Source organism: Hydra vulgaris, chromosome 15 (assembly GCF_038396675.1).
Source record: "Hydra vulgaris chromosome 15, alternate assembly HydraT2T_AEP".
NCBI lineage: Eukaryota > Metazoa > Cnidaria > Hydrozoa > Anthoathecata > Hydridae > Hydra > Hydra vulgaris.
In genome coordinates this window covers 47,265,001-47,280,385 of record NC_088934.1, presented here as the reverse complement: position 1 = coordinate 47,280,385, position 15,385 = coordinate 47,265,001, and the positions used below count along the sequence as shown (strand labels likewise).

At 27.8% G+C, this 15,385-nt stretch overlaps 2 protein-coding genes across 3 annotated transcripts in view; one reads left to right on the top strand and one right to left on the bottom strand.

Moving 5' to 3' along the window:
- Window positions 1-8,234: 8,234 nt before the first annotated feature.
- The window catches only part of LOC105843342 (uncharacterized), a 38,184-nt gene continuing 31,033 nt past the window's right edge, over window positions 8,235-15,385 (bottom strand). Inside the window, exons 15-17 of one of the 2 annotated variants that reach the window (XM_065820327.1) lie at window positions 15,242-15,384; window positions 14,970-15,157; window positions 8,240-8,518 (exon numbers count right to left, since the gene is read on the bottom strand). In XM_065820327.1, coding sequence (XP_065676399.1) covers window positions 8,347-8,518; window positions 14,970-15,157; window positions 15,242-15,384 — 503 coding nt within the window. In that variant the 3' untranslated portion in view covers window positions 8,240-8,346. Of the gene's footprint in view, window positions 8,519-14,969; window positions 15,158-15,241; window position 15,385 lie in introns of both variants that reach the window. The other variant, XR_010644353.1, reaches the window with a different exon arrangement.
- On the top strand, window positions 10,207-12,187 carry LOC100197366 (major facilitator superfamily domain-containing protein 4A). Its single transcript, XM_065820330.1, has one exon. It carries the CDS (start codon window positions 10,352-10,354, stop codon window positions 12,086-12,088), a length of 1,737 nt encoding a protein of 578 aa, XP_065676402.1. The 5' UTR covers window positions 10,207-10,351; the 3' UTR covers window positions 12,089-12,187.

The following is a 15,385-nucleotide window of genomic DNA, read 5'->3' as shown; positions in this document are numbered from 1 at the left end:
TAATGTGATGTAATGATAACTTTCAGGTTCATCAAGAGCAAAAAGACTCTTTGGTGATAGTCTTATCTTGAGCACTCAGGATCTTGTGCAAGTGCAAGTCAACACTGGCCTGTCAAATACAAACATGAAGAAGGTTGTTTCAACCATCCATCACGTGTCCAAGGGTCAAATTTTGGAGCCTAAGATACATGAAAATTTTTGTGATGCAGGAAAACAACTTAAAGATCATTTCATCCAAACAAAAATTGAGGCCAGTAATGATAGTTGCAGAAACGCCAACAAATTGTTGTGCATTGCAAAGATCTTGCAGATCTCCTCAATGATGTTCTGTTGAAAAGACAAATCTATTTATCACACATTGTAAAGCTTGGCCCTGATGGTGGTGGTGGTTTCTTGAAAGTAAATTTAGGCATTCAAGAAGCAGAGCAGAGCGTGGAGGCAGGGTCACCACCAAGCAAGAAACTTTTAGCCACACCAACTGCCAGAGACAGTGGAGTCAAGAAGCAGCTGCTAATTGCAGTTGCTGAGGATGTGTCTAAAAATTACAGTAATATTCAAAAGATCCTCAATCTTCTTGGAATCGAGAAAGTTGACCTCCTCTCAACAGATTTGAAGTTAGCCAACATTGTTTGCGGCCTTCAGTCACATGCCAGCTCTCACCCTTGAACATTTGGCTCTTTGAAACGACGCTTTGAGGATTTTAATGCAAGTGGTCAGGATTTGAAGAAGGATAAGCTATTCAAAAATGTTGTCAACTTGCCACTTCTAAATGTACCAGGCAGCAAACTTGTCTTGAACGTCATTCCACCAATGGAACTCCACTTACTTTTGGGTAATTTAAACCATCTTTACAACATTCTTAGAGAGTTTTGGCCAAAAGTCTCAGCTTGGCTAAATGATCTACATATCAAACCACAGCCTTTTCATGGTGGGCAGTTTGCTGGCAATGAATGCAGGAAAATGCTGAAGAATTTGGATCTTCTTCAGTGAATGGCAGAACAAGATTGCGCATTTGACATCTTTGATATAATTGACACACTGCGAAAATTTGGTTTTGTGGTTTCTGGATGCTTTAGAAACAAATTGGAACCTGATTATGTAGAAAGAATTGATGAATTTCACACTGCATACTTGTCCCTAACAAGAGGAAGCATCACTCTAAAGTTCATGCAGTATTTTTCTACGTGAAAGAGTTCGTTGAAAAACAAAGGAAACCACTAGGAAAATACTGTGAGCAGGCATTAGGCACTTCAAATTACACTAGAGTAGATACAAAAGGCCGATTGGTCACCCTGAGTATGAAAAGTGGCTGCAAACCTGTCTGGTTGACTACAACAGCAAAAGCTTGTAAGGAAGAGAAAAGTATGAATACTAGAAAATAGTGCACATTTTCTAATACAATACATAATAATATATAATAATACTTCAATGAGAAAAACTGCTTTTTTCACTCTTGGGTAACTTGTTGAGTAAAAGCTGTTGTCCTCAACCATAGCTTAAGGATCATTGATGAAACTATCAAAGATACAATTTTCCATTTTAGTTTCTTCTGATTTTACAGATTATTTTATAGCAACTATTGAAGATCTTATGTTTTAAAAAAAAAAAGTAATTAAAAACTTGATTTGTTATATAATCTTTTGCAATTTTTTGTTAAACAGTTACCTTTTGTGTTTTTTATGCCAATCTAGAATAAAGAATATTTATAATACTGTAAAAATGCCAAAAAATATTGAATGCTGTCATTTTCAATTTTTTAAGAACAAGCAAAATTTTAAACGCATTTTTCTTCTGTGGGCAGTGATAGATGATTTCAGTTTTTATAGTTTTGAGATCAGGAAAGTGTTAAAATTACTTCCACCAAAGGGTTTGTATGGAGCTTGCCAGAGTAATATTTTTCTTCTGCCTATCGGTGTGTAGTCTTTGCAATCAAAAAAAGAAAAAATTTTTTAAATTGTTTAATTGATTAGCTCTTCATTGAGTTAAAAAAATAAAAATTTAAGTCGTAAAGAAAGAAAATTTTTTGCTTGAAATAATTAGGTTTTTAGAAAAAAAAAAGTACAGCATCACTTAAATTTTTTAAAGACTATTTTGCGAATAAAATTTTTTTTGGATAAAAAGCAAAATATATTCTTATTCTGGATATTGTAAAGAAAAATTATAAGTTATTCATTATTACCTGTCATTTTTTAAATCGAGATAGGGTAGAGCGGGGCATATCAGAACAGTGGGGCATAACAGTAAAAATTATTTTTTTCGAAAATTATTTTTGATGAAATATATTATATTATTGTGCTTTATTATTATAATAATTAATTTTAGAAATACCAAAATACATTAAAAGTACTAAAATGCATCAATAACTTTGAGAAAAATAATTTTTTTTAAGCGATACAACGACAAAGGATTTATCTTGAACTTTATTTTTAAATTATATTATATATAAAAAGTTATTAAATTGTATTATATATAAAAATTATCAAATAATTATATATTAAAATAATTAGTTATATAATATAATTTCTCCAACCATTTCGTGATGCTGTTTACAGTTTGATGATTTTATTTTTATTCTAAAATATAATTTTAGATTATATGTTTTAAGATTACTGCTGCTGTAAAAATGCCAAAAACTTTTAATGCAGTCATTTGCTGTTTTTTATACAGCAAAAATTTAAAAATGAAATTTCTTCCACGAACGGTGATGAATGATTTTAGTTTTTATAGTTTTGAGATCAGGAAAGTGTCAAAATTGCTCCCACCAAAGGGTTTTTTTTGGAGCTTGTCAGAGTAATTTTTTTCTTCTGCCAATGGGTGTGGCTAATTACATTTTTTAAAAGGAAATCAATCGCTAAAGTATTTAGTTTTTATGATAAACTGCTTCGCCATTTTTTTAATAAGCTAATTTAATGCGCATGCTCACAATAAAATCCTATGCTTAAACGACCGTGCACTATGAAAGCATATTTTTATAAATTTCTTATATAAATTTACAAGTACTCATTATATAAAGCAAGTTAATAAATGGTTACAATAAAATACGATTAATTGCAAAAACAAAATAGATAAAATAAGAAGTTTAAAAAGATATATTTTTTTAACTTAAAATACAAAAATATGCTTGTGTCTGTTAATTCAAACAAATACTGTTTAACTATATTTTTAAAAGAATTTATGAGGTTATACTTTTCATATTTTCATCAAAAACTATGTTTCTATATATGTTTAATTATTTATCTAAAAACCACAATTTTTTAGTACATATATATATATTAAAAAATAGTGGATTTTTTTGAAGTTTAATTCAAGACTATCTACGAATAGAGATATATGATTTACACACATAAGCGTTAATAAAAAATAGGAGAAAAAATGAACGAAGAGATTTTAAAAATTTAGAATGATATTTCAATAACGCTTATTGGTATAGCTTAGTCTCAAATCAAGTATGTACTTAGACTCATTTTATGTATGTACTATAAACTGAAATTTAGTCTCATATCATTTATCATGCCTTTACCGAAACAGGGGAGGCGGGGGCGTACGGTTATTGTTGTCAGGTGCAATCGACTCCCATCCTTTTTTTTGCCTAATTAAAACGTCAGAGAAAAAAAAAGCATAGCTTTTTTTTTTCTCTGACGTTTTTAAATCGTATTTGATGTATAAAAACTTTTTAACAAAGTAGTGACGTTAGGAAGTCGTTGCACTTCAAAACAAAGTTTTGCAAATTAGAAGAACATAAAATTTAACTAGTTGCGTGTCTCTAGTTTACCGTCATAGCAATAAAATAGTTACTGGATTACTATACACTACTTATGAAAAGTTTTTGTAGTTTACCCAACTCTAACAGCAATGTTGATTTTTTTATTTTTTTTTCCTTGTTAGTTGGGCCATTATCTTCAATTTCCAAAATAAATTTTAAATGATTTACGAGGTATTTTTTAAATATTTTTAATTGTGTTTTTTTAAATAATTTTTTAATCTGTTAATATTTCTGTAAGCCATTTTTTTTTATACCGATTTTATTCTTCTTTAAAAGCGGCATACTCGTAAAAAAATTTCAAATATTTTTAATATTGAAAAGTAATTTAAGTATTCTAAATTGAATAAGCTCCAAATTTGAATAGAAAAACCATTTATTTGTGTTTAATGATCTTTAGAATGCTAATTTATAGCATTCTAAAGGTCTTTTTTGCCGACTGATTCATTTCACTGACCGCGTCAGTGAAATGAATCAGTCGGCAAATTTGACTTTAGAAATTTTTTTCTAGGCTGTACTTGGCAAAAATCAGATATGTAATTTCTCCCCTTTCCCTTTAAGACTTCTTTGTGACTATCCTACGTGTTTCAACACGAGAACTATAACATTTTAAGATTTGTATTTTTAAGCGAAAAAACTATAGTTTAAATTATACAAAAAAAATAAATAAATAAATAAAAATAAAGTTATTATTTATAAAAGTGTTGTTAAAAACAGTTTGGGTTCAAAATTATTCAAAATTATTCAAATTATTCAATATTATTCACAGAAAAGCTACAAATATGCTTGGATTTAATAAAAAAAGGAACGCTCAATTAACGTATATCTGCAAATCGTTTTAACACGCCTAGAAAAACAATAATAAGTTAAAGTAAAAACATTTGATGAAACGAATGAAGCAGCGTATATTTTAAAGACTTGAGGAAGAGTCGTTTGTTTCATATATTCAGACACTTTCTTAATGATAACTTTTTGGGGAAGATTGTTTTGTTATGTTTTTTAACATTAAAAATATTTTTGTTATGTGGTAAAAAGTGCCAATATTTTTATTATGTGGTACAAAGTATCCTTTCATTGGGAATACTTTGCACCAATTTCAAAACCACAATCAAATAATATTAAATTTTGAAACTATTTTTTTTTAATGAAGCAGTTATAACAACATTTTAGAACTTGAAAAAATCAATTTAATCCATAATGCAAATTTTTTATTGCTTAAAATTTTGTTGCTGTAGTGAAAATAAGTGAAATTACCATTAGAAAACGGAATAGAGAAAGTGTTAACGGAGTAAAACCCCTGTTGACGATACTCAACATATATGCGTCATTTGTAAGGAAGGAGGGCTGAACTTCTTAGTTAAATGCTATTGTCGGTGCTTTGTGATAAGATCGTTAGGAGCTCTTGGAGCACCTAAATAGCTAAATTAAAAAAAAAGGTTAATATAAAAAGAACTCAAGAAGCTTCATGAAAAAGACAATAGTGTTGTAGAAAAGCGAATTCTTCAGTTGGATATTGCAACGATATTTGTTTAATTGTTTTCAGTCAGTGTTCTAAACACCGCACTACAGACGGTCAGAGTTTAAGTTAAAGTTTAAAGTAATGTGTACGTGTCGCCCGAAATTGCAGCAGTTGCTTTAGGCTTTTGAGATAATATTCCGACACAAAACTTTGATATATTTCTTATTATTAAAATTTTATTAAAGTTTGAGAACTATTACCATTATATTTTGGAATCGGGGCAAAAGTTTTTGGGCTTCAATCCTTCTAATTTTTTGTTTATAGTTTGCTTCATGACTGAGAATTGATAGAAATCTCAAACACCAAAAAAAGCAGCCAAAATCCCTGATAGTATGTAAAATAACATATTAACATGAGAATTTGCTTCCCATTGAAGATTACCTCCTATAATATACTATAATAATTACAATACGTACCATAAATAAATATAAATAACTATTTTTAATAGCACTTTTTGTTGTAAAAGTTTTGTAATATATTCATACAGCTTGAGATTTTATAACGTCATAAATATTAGCCAGAGCCGTGGCTAGGCTACCTCTCACCCCCCAGGGGAGAATTTTTGGGGGCTTAGCAGTTTTAGGGGACCCATCTGGAAAGATTTTGGGGCCCTAATGACAGGTCGTTTTTTTTGAGAGAGAGAGGGGGGGGGTCCGACCCACTAGCCACAGCACTGATAATAGCAATATAGTAGTTAAGTGATTTCAAAAGTTTGAAATAGACTTAAAAATACTTTTAAATAATAAGTCAAGACTTTAAAAATTTAATAATTTTATTATTAACTTTTATTTCGCTGATTAAACTATATTACAATTTTTCATATGAAATAAATAACATCGTAAACATAAAAAACCTTGATAAAAAACGTTTATAATTTTTTCATTTATAATTAAAACTCTGGATATAAATTTAAAATCAAAATTTGAAGACATTACAGAGAAATAATTACAGACAAATAGAATTGTTACAAACCAATAAAAATTATAATACAAGTTATGATACCGTAAATAGCAAAAAAATAAAAATAAAAAAATAAGAAAATAAAAAACAAAAAAAAGGCAAAAAAAAAAACAAACTAGATTGACAAATTTATTTTATAATGAACAGTTTGTTTATTTAAAGATGGGTTTTCCCATTTAATATGGAGTGCTCCTTTAACTTTCAACTTGTTTTTGTTAGAAGCAGTATCCAAAATTTTAAAACAATTATAGTTACTTAGATTTTTACAATTAACAGATGAAATTAAATGCTTATAAACATTAGATTGTTTGTCACTTGTAAGATGCTCATGAATCCTTGTTGTTAAGTGTCTGGAGGTTTCTCCAATATAACTGGCATTACATCCATTACAATACCTTATCCAGCACAAGAAAATTTGTAAACAACATTGGATTTGAGCAGCTTGGGAAGTGGATCTTTTATACATAAACAGTTTTGTAATTTGTTGGTAGTAAAAATTAAATTAATTATAACATCTTTACAATATTTTTTAATGATTTTATTAACTTTAGATTTAGTAAAATTTGAGTAAAATCCAATAAATGGAAGCTTATAATATTTTATATTATGGTTATCAATACTATTTATCACAGATGGATTCAATTTTTTATCAACAAATTTAATTTCAGTGTCGATTAGGTGGATATTGGTCATTTTTTAAAACATTAGATAGATTTTTTATGTCCTTATCAAATCCTAGCCATGTGTTGTTGATTTTATACGTTCTATCAATTAAACAACGTATAAGACTAATTTTATAACAATAGGGAACAAAACTGGAAATTTTTTGTAAATAACCAGTATACGTTTTTTGGTGATAAACTGAGGTAGAAATGTAGATTTCTCCTTTAGCGCCAATTTTAGCTAATATTTTTATTGGGTTTCACGAACAAAAATGGGTTAGTAATTGCTCTTCCTCCATACCGATTTTCTATAAACGTCATGTGGATGATATTATCGCTATTTTTAATTCAGAGTTTAAAGCTCAGGAAGTTTTTACACATCTTAATAAACAACATAAAAACTTAAAATTTACTATGGAAAAAAAACAAGATAATCAAATTGCATTTTTAGATGTTCTTATCAATAAGTCTGTTTCACTTTCCACATCAGTTTAGCACAAAAAAACATATACTGGTCTTTTACAAAAATTTTATCTTTTGAAAATGTAGTATGTTAACTACAAAACAAGATTAAAAAATGTTGTTTTTTTCTTTAAAATATGTTCACATTTATTGCTATTGCGTTGCTTAAGATTTAGTCACTCATTAAAAAAAAACACTTTGATTTTTAAAGTAAAATAAAAATTCAATAAAGCTCATTTTTTATTTAGTAAAGCAAAGCTCATTTTTTATTTAGTGTAAAAAATTGAAAACAAAAAAAATATTAAAACACATAGGAAGAGAAAAAAGAATAAAAAGAATAAAAAAATATAAAAAATCTGAAAACATATACTGTAAACTATAATATAAATGGCAGGAATTAAGGAGATGCAATTTAGTTTGTCGTTTAAATGATGAAATGCTTTTTAGGTAATAAATAAAATAATAAATATAAAACTAAATATACATTCATTTTAAAATATTGTTTTAAAATAAAAACGTGTTTAATTGTCCGTATAAACGGGTTATTCGCTAATATCATCATCAATAATAACAAAAACATTTTTGTCGAAATTTTTAATAAGTATATTTCAGAAAATATCGTTAAATATTTAAAATTTTTTACATTATTAATAAATTTTACATATAATTTTAAATAAAACGTTTTTATTAAAAATTTAAACGTTTATACGTTTTAATTTAAAACTATTTTCATTTAAATTATTTTTTAGTCTATTTGACCAAACTTTTTAACGCAATAAGATTTCAGAACATTTGTTATTATAATTAAAATATTAAAAATGTTTTGAAATTTACGCGTAATTTTATAATACGTTAAAAAAAAAAGTTATACTTTGTAAAGATTTTTTGTTATCTTTAACAAGATTATAAATATATATAAGTTTTACACTAACAATAATTTAAGCCATCAAAGTAAACAACAACTTTTTTTTTTTCTCCAAATATTATGCATTCTCTGGCTCTTTTGTTTCTGATAGTTTTTTTAAAGCATACTCCTCTCTCAAAGCGTCTTCTTGCATCAACTCTTTAATATATTGGTCTGCTACCACATTTTTTAACTCTGGCGCTATACGTTTAACAAAGGTATGCAAGTTAGGACCAATAAAAATAGGTGTCCTAAAAAATTATCATTTAACATAAATGTATTGTGCATTTATGTTAAATGATAATTTTTATTAATATATATATATATATATATATATATATATATATATATATATATATATATATATATATAAATTTATCAAATTGAATTGACAAGTTAAAATTTTCACTTGTGATATTTTAACTTGTCAAAAAACGTAATCCAGCAAGTTATATTCGGTGTTTCAACCTATAACCTAGCTAAATATTAGGTGACACTTAACACATTTTGCGGGTGACAGGTAAAGTGCATGCATTTTATGCCAATAGTTGTTACTTGATTGATGCTGATTTTATGGTGAAAATCTAATTATTATTTATTAGACGCATTTCTTTATAATTTGGCCAATTAGTTTGCTATACACGGCCAGATATCGAATAGTAAAAAAGTAGCTGAATAGCTTCTTTTTTACTATTAGGTGAATAGGCCAAGTATGTGTGGTATCTCTAATATACAATCGCTATTATAACCGCACACCTCTTGATTGTTAACTTTTGAACCAGCTTTCCATTTATTAATTTTTTTAAAACGACATGATTGAAATTTCAATGCAAAAAATATGAGCAAATTTTACTTTCAAATGCTTTCCATTTACAGATCGTTTGTTTTTAGAAATTATGATTAAAAACGTGGGATCAAAGTAAAAGAACCCTAAAATTACTAAGAAACCGGTTTATCTGGAACCTTTTAAAGAAAAAAGCATTGGAACCAAGAGAAAACCCCTTGTTTTCTAGAACAGAAACGACAAAAACGTTATAATAGTAAATAAATGCATACAATCTAGTAAATATAATAGTAAATAAATGGAAACAATCTTTAGCAACATCGAACGGAAATCTTTTAATCAAATTTGCGGCTCAAAGGTCAGTCAAAGTCAGTGATTCACTAGAGAGAATGTATCCTTGTTGGATAATCTAAAATGTAGATAAGAACGCTCGTTTTTTTCATGAGATAAGTTAAAACTCATTTGAAACAAAGCTTCTGAAAGCATTTTATTAATATACTTTAAACATTTAGTTAATCTTATTTTGTCTAAAGACATTCTGTCTCGTCAAGCATGTACTTGATGCACATATATTTGTCTATTTTGAGGAAAATACACATGTATTTTGAGAAAATGCTTGTGGTAAGATAAAATAGCGGTAAGAAATTTTTTTACTAAAGTAAAACATAAATTTCTGAAATCTTCTTAAAACATTGTAGACAGTGCTTTTGATAACAAACTGGATGGATCAATTAAATTTATTACTGAAGTATTATATTTTAAACATATAGACACAAGATATTTTTTATAGTTTGTTTTTATTTTGTAGAAATTTGTAAAATAGAGAATTTTTAATATCAATTCCTTTTTTTTTTTGTTTCACAAATTTGTGAAATAATCTACAGATCATGAATTATCTAGGTTATTCCACTATTTTATAATACTTTCACAATAAATTATAACCATTATCATAACCAAAACTGTTCACATTACTTTTTAAAACATATTACAAATAAATTACATTTTCGTAATTATAGAAATTTTCTTGTTCGCGTTACAGTTTCTCAAACATAAACGAACAACAAACACTCATCATTGAAACTTAACTAATACGCAAAATAAATATATTGCACGCATGAATGCAGTTGAGTAAGTAGTTTGTGAACAGATATACATTCACAAGGTGGGTAAAAACAGCTGACAAAAATTCGTTTCTTCCTTGAACCTTTTTAAACAGTTTCCTTTAAAAATTAAACAAGTTTGTACGTCATAATGAACTTTGTCCACATAATGGATTAGAAACTTAACATGATTATTTAAAATGGAGAAAGAAACAAAAAACCAACCACCAACAGCGTACGAACCATGTGCCTCTAGTACACCAAGAGTGCCAAAAAAAGGAATACTCAATGATAAAAGGCGAAACAGTGGTTTGTCAGAAAATGCTATAGAATCAGATGACTCAAAAAATGATACAAGTATTACCAAAAAAACCTTGTGCACCCCCAAAATAGAAGCCAGCTTTGTTTTGTGTTGTGGATTTTTATGCTTTGGCTCATCCATGGCAATTATAGGTCCAACCGTTTTGGAGCTAGGATGCCTCACAGGCGAAGATGTTGGGCAAATGAGTTGGGTTTTCTTTGCTCAAACCAGTAGTGCTCTTATGGGTGCTATATTTAGTGGAGTCATTACAGACCGTTTTGCCATTAATTATAACGTATTTTTAGCAGCCGTTATGTCATTTCATGCAGTAGCACTAGCTATTTTACCAATGATGCGCGTGTTAGGTACTCTTTTGCTTTTGACCGCACTTCATGGATTATTTGGAGGATTTCAAGACACCGCAACAAACCTTAGAATGATCATTATGCATGGCCAGGAAGTACCACCTTATTTACAGACCTTATTTTTTTTCTATGGTTTAGGGGCATTTTTGAGTCCAATTATTGCTGGTAGGTTTTTGAGCGAGGAATGTAACAATGGGTTTACAGATGATTTAATGGAGTTTGCATTTGTTAGACGTCGGCGGCATAATATGATTGGAGTCAACCATTGGATTAAACATAGTAAAGGTTCTGAGATTATGCTATCTTTAAATGCTACCTCACAACCAGCATCGGTGCTTCCAAAAATAACGACTACTCGCGTACATTATGCGTATTTCATAATTGCTGCAATTCACATAACCGTAACATCAGGGTTGTGGTATCTATTTTATGTAGATCGTAAAAGAGAGCAGGAAGAACGAAGAAGAAGCTTATCAGATAGCGAAGAAGACTCTATTGCTTCTCTTAGTGACGATTCTCTTTCCCGCAGTGAAAGAAGCGAAATTGATCCAAATATAAAATCTCAGGTTTTATGCATCAGTTTTTGGATCGCTTCCATGGTTTTTATATCAGACGGATTGCAAGGTTCCTTTGGAAGCTATATTTATACGTATGCTATTAAAAGCAATATTGGCATCTCGCACGACGACGCTGCCTATTTAAATAGCTTGTTCTGGGGAGCTTTAGCTGCAGGAAGACTTTTAGCAATTTTTGTATCAATGTACGTTTCTCCTCGTATAATGCTTCTCGTAGATATCATAGGATGTTTATCTTCAATATTGCTAATGTTTCTGTTCAGATTTCAAGCAATATCGCTATGGATTGGTACAGCAACTTTCGGTCTTTGCTTGAGCAACATATTTCCAACTAGCGTTTCAATGGCAGAAAGTTATTTTAGATTGACCGGCACAATAACATGTTTTTTCGTCGTTTGTTCAGGAATGGGTGAAATGACAATCCCTCTACTGATCGGTAAACTATTTGACATTATTGGTCCAACAAGCTTTTTAGTAATAAGCTGCATTCTGTGTTTTGCATCGTTCGGTATATATGCTGCTGTTATCATCACTGGTCAAGGAATATCTCGAGCAATAGAAGAAAGTCGGAGATCATCGTTAACTATCTCTTCTAAAAACTCACCAGTAAATAAACCAAAATTACCGCAAGAACAAGCAGAGACACATCACTTTAATAGTGAAGACTTAACCAGCTCAGAAAAAAAACCAATCTAAATTTTTTAAATTTATCTAGAAATATTATTAGCAATTTATTGTAGCAAAAAATAAATAAATAAATAGTGACATTATTAAATAGGTACTAATTCACACAAACTAACATAAATGCAATGTTTTTATACTATTTTATATAGTAATTTCTATAAATTATTATTAGTAATAAAAGACAGTAAAAAATTAAAACTGAGATTAATGATAGGCATACACTAAAATATAAATTCATCTCATCTAATAATATAAAAATATTTTCAAATTTTATATTATTGTGTGAAAATTTTCAAGGTTTATTTCAATTACAATAAGAGGTAAGAATTGCAAAATGTGTTTTGCAAAAATAGAAACTAAAATTCTATTGGATGAGTTTATAATTTGTCTTTTGAAAAACTGGTCAATAAATAATTTAGTCATATTAAGTGAAAAATGTTTTAAAAAAACTCAATTTTTAATCATACTGTCTGTAATATATATAAATAATTATTGTCAAACAAAATTATTATTATATTAAAATAAATAAAAAAGATATTTTTAATACTATTTTAAAATAAATATACTTTTTTACTAATTATGCAGTTTTAAATATATAAAGTGATATTTTTTTATTATATTATATTAAAATTATATTATATTAAAATAAATATATTTTTCTACTAACTACTAAATATCTTTTTATTATTATTACATTAAAATAGTTTTTTATTATTATTTTATATTAAAGTTTTTGTTATATTAAAATAAATATATTTTTTGTATAATTATGCAGTTTTAAATATATTAGAAGATATTTTTATTTACAACTTTTAAAATCCAAAAAAAAAAATCTAGTTTTTACTCATAAGTTTTTTTAAACAGTTAAAAAATAAAAACTTAATTTTAGCTTTTCGAAGCTAATGTCTCCAGCAACTTTTAATTATTTGTATTTAGCAATGTGCAATTGCTAAACAAATTAGCAATAAACCCTCATTTGATAAAATTTTTTCATTTTCAGAAAATGTGAAAATTCGAAAATCAATTAATAAGCTTTGAGTTTTTAATGCTAAGAACAGTTATGAGTAACTATTAACAGCAAATTTTTTTAACATAACTTTAGCTTTGGATTTGTTTTAAAAAAGTGTTGAGATCAGTGCAGTTTAAAAACCGCGCATTGAAGTTTAGATAGCAGGTAAATAAAAAAAATCCCAAGAAAAACCCTTGATCATCGACGTTAATGATAAATAAGTAATAAAAACTTAGTTACGAATAAACTTTTATAAAGTGATTAATTTTTTGCAAAAACCAAGTCTATGAGACGCAGTACATTACCAATACATATTTTTTCTGGATAATAATATGGAACCTTGTTGTATATTAATATGGAACTTTGAATATTTAAACAATTTTTATTTTTAAAATTATTAACATAGTGAAAAATAAAAATGTCTCGTTAAAAAATTTTTAATTTAATCATTTATCTTCTGCTACTTTAAAACTGTATATAGATCTTTTGTTTTGGCAAATAATAGTCAATAAGAAAAAGGTCAACTAGCTTTACTTATAAAAATCCTTCTAAGCACTTTTATTATTTTATCTTTAAGTACTTATTAAGCATTATACTATAGTATGTATTATCATGCTACCTTATATTATTATGTCACATATTAAAAATACTTTTTATATGCTAAATGTTTGTGGTTTTTTTTAAATTAAGAAAGTGCTTTAAAGAAAACAGAAAGAAACATGAATAATTTAAGGATGTGCTACGAAACAAACTTTCTGCATTGGTAAAAATCATGAATATCTCAAATATTCATTTTTATACTTATGGCTTAAAGCACAAAAAACACATGTGAAAATGCTACTACTTCACATTATATATATTGTCAAGAAGAATAAAAAGCCATAAAGATTATTAAAAATAAATAATTGACAAAACAAACAAAGATTACAATTTTACTGATCTTCTGAAATAAAAACTGTCAAATATGGAAAAGTGCCTTTAGTGCTTTAAACCATCGAAATATCAGTTAATGGAAAGTGCGTCGGTGCTTAACATGCTGAATCATTTGTATCTGCTCTTCTTAAAAATTGTTAGTCTTAATCATTAAATCTTGAGGTTTAAGATTAAAGTTTTATTTCTAGATGTACTTGCTTCGTAAATGCAGTATAAAATGTTATGATGGCAAACAGCATCAGAAAATATTGTATATGACGACCAATGACAAAGGTTCTGCAAAGCAGATGACAGAGACGTGTTAAACACAAAGCGTGTTTAACACATCTAAAAAACACGTTCATTTATTATATTAAAATACGGGTTATTTAACACATATGTTAATATAAATGATTTTATTTATAATGTAAGATTGTAGAGTGCAACACAGACATATGAAACGCAATACTTCAGACGTACAAAGATGGTGAAAACGCTAGAAAATGTTTTTTTAATCCCTTATTTCCTAGTGATGCCAAAAGGCGTCATTAACTTCAAATAGCAGATAAAAGCAACATCCAAACCATGTAGAGGAGATTACTAAATGGTTAAAGCTCAAAAAATATTCTAAAAATAGGTTTAGATGCTTAAAAAAATAGTTCAAGATACTAGCAAGATAAAAAGATTTCACAACATCCTATTATTTTATTTTTTTATCATGGGTATAGCGAGCTACAATAGCGCTTGTATCGACATATAATACTGATGCGCATACAAATCTACTACAGATATGCGTATACATTTAACTACCATAAAAATGATTCTCTTGCATTCGTATACTTTCATGCATTTATTGGAACATTCAATTACTTTACATAAACAAAAATTAAAAAGAAAATAAGTTGCACTATCTACTTAGAAAATTGTTTGCTTTTCTGTAAAACTTACAAACAATACTTTTAACAAATTTACCGTTGTTTTACAGGTGAGATATACTTTATAGACAAGTTTTCTAATCGTTTGGTAATTTGTATATTAGGCTTGGCTTGAGTACGAGGTTCAGCTTTTGAAGTGTTTGTTACAAATTGAATTATCGATAAATTTGTTGCGATATTAGTGAACAGAATACGATTTACATGCTGGTTTATAGGAACCATAACCTGAGTATAATATCAAATAAACAAAAGCATTATTAAATAAACAAATTAAAAAACAACTTTTTTTAATTTTACTTAAAAAATCACCATGAGATCATGGGTTGAATATTCTTTGAATTCTTCTAACTTTTGAAAAATTTCGTTTTTTAAGACTTCATTCACACGGTTACTTTCAACAGATAAATAAATAAACTTTAACAGATTATAAGCATTCTTTTGAAGTCTGACATC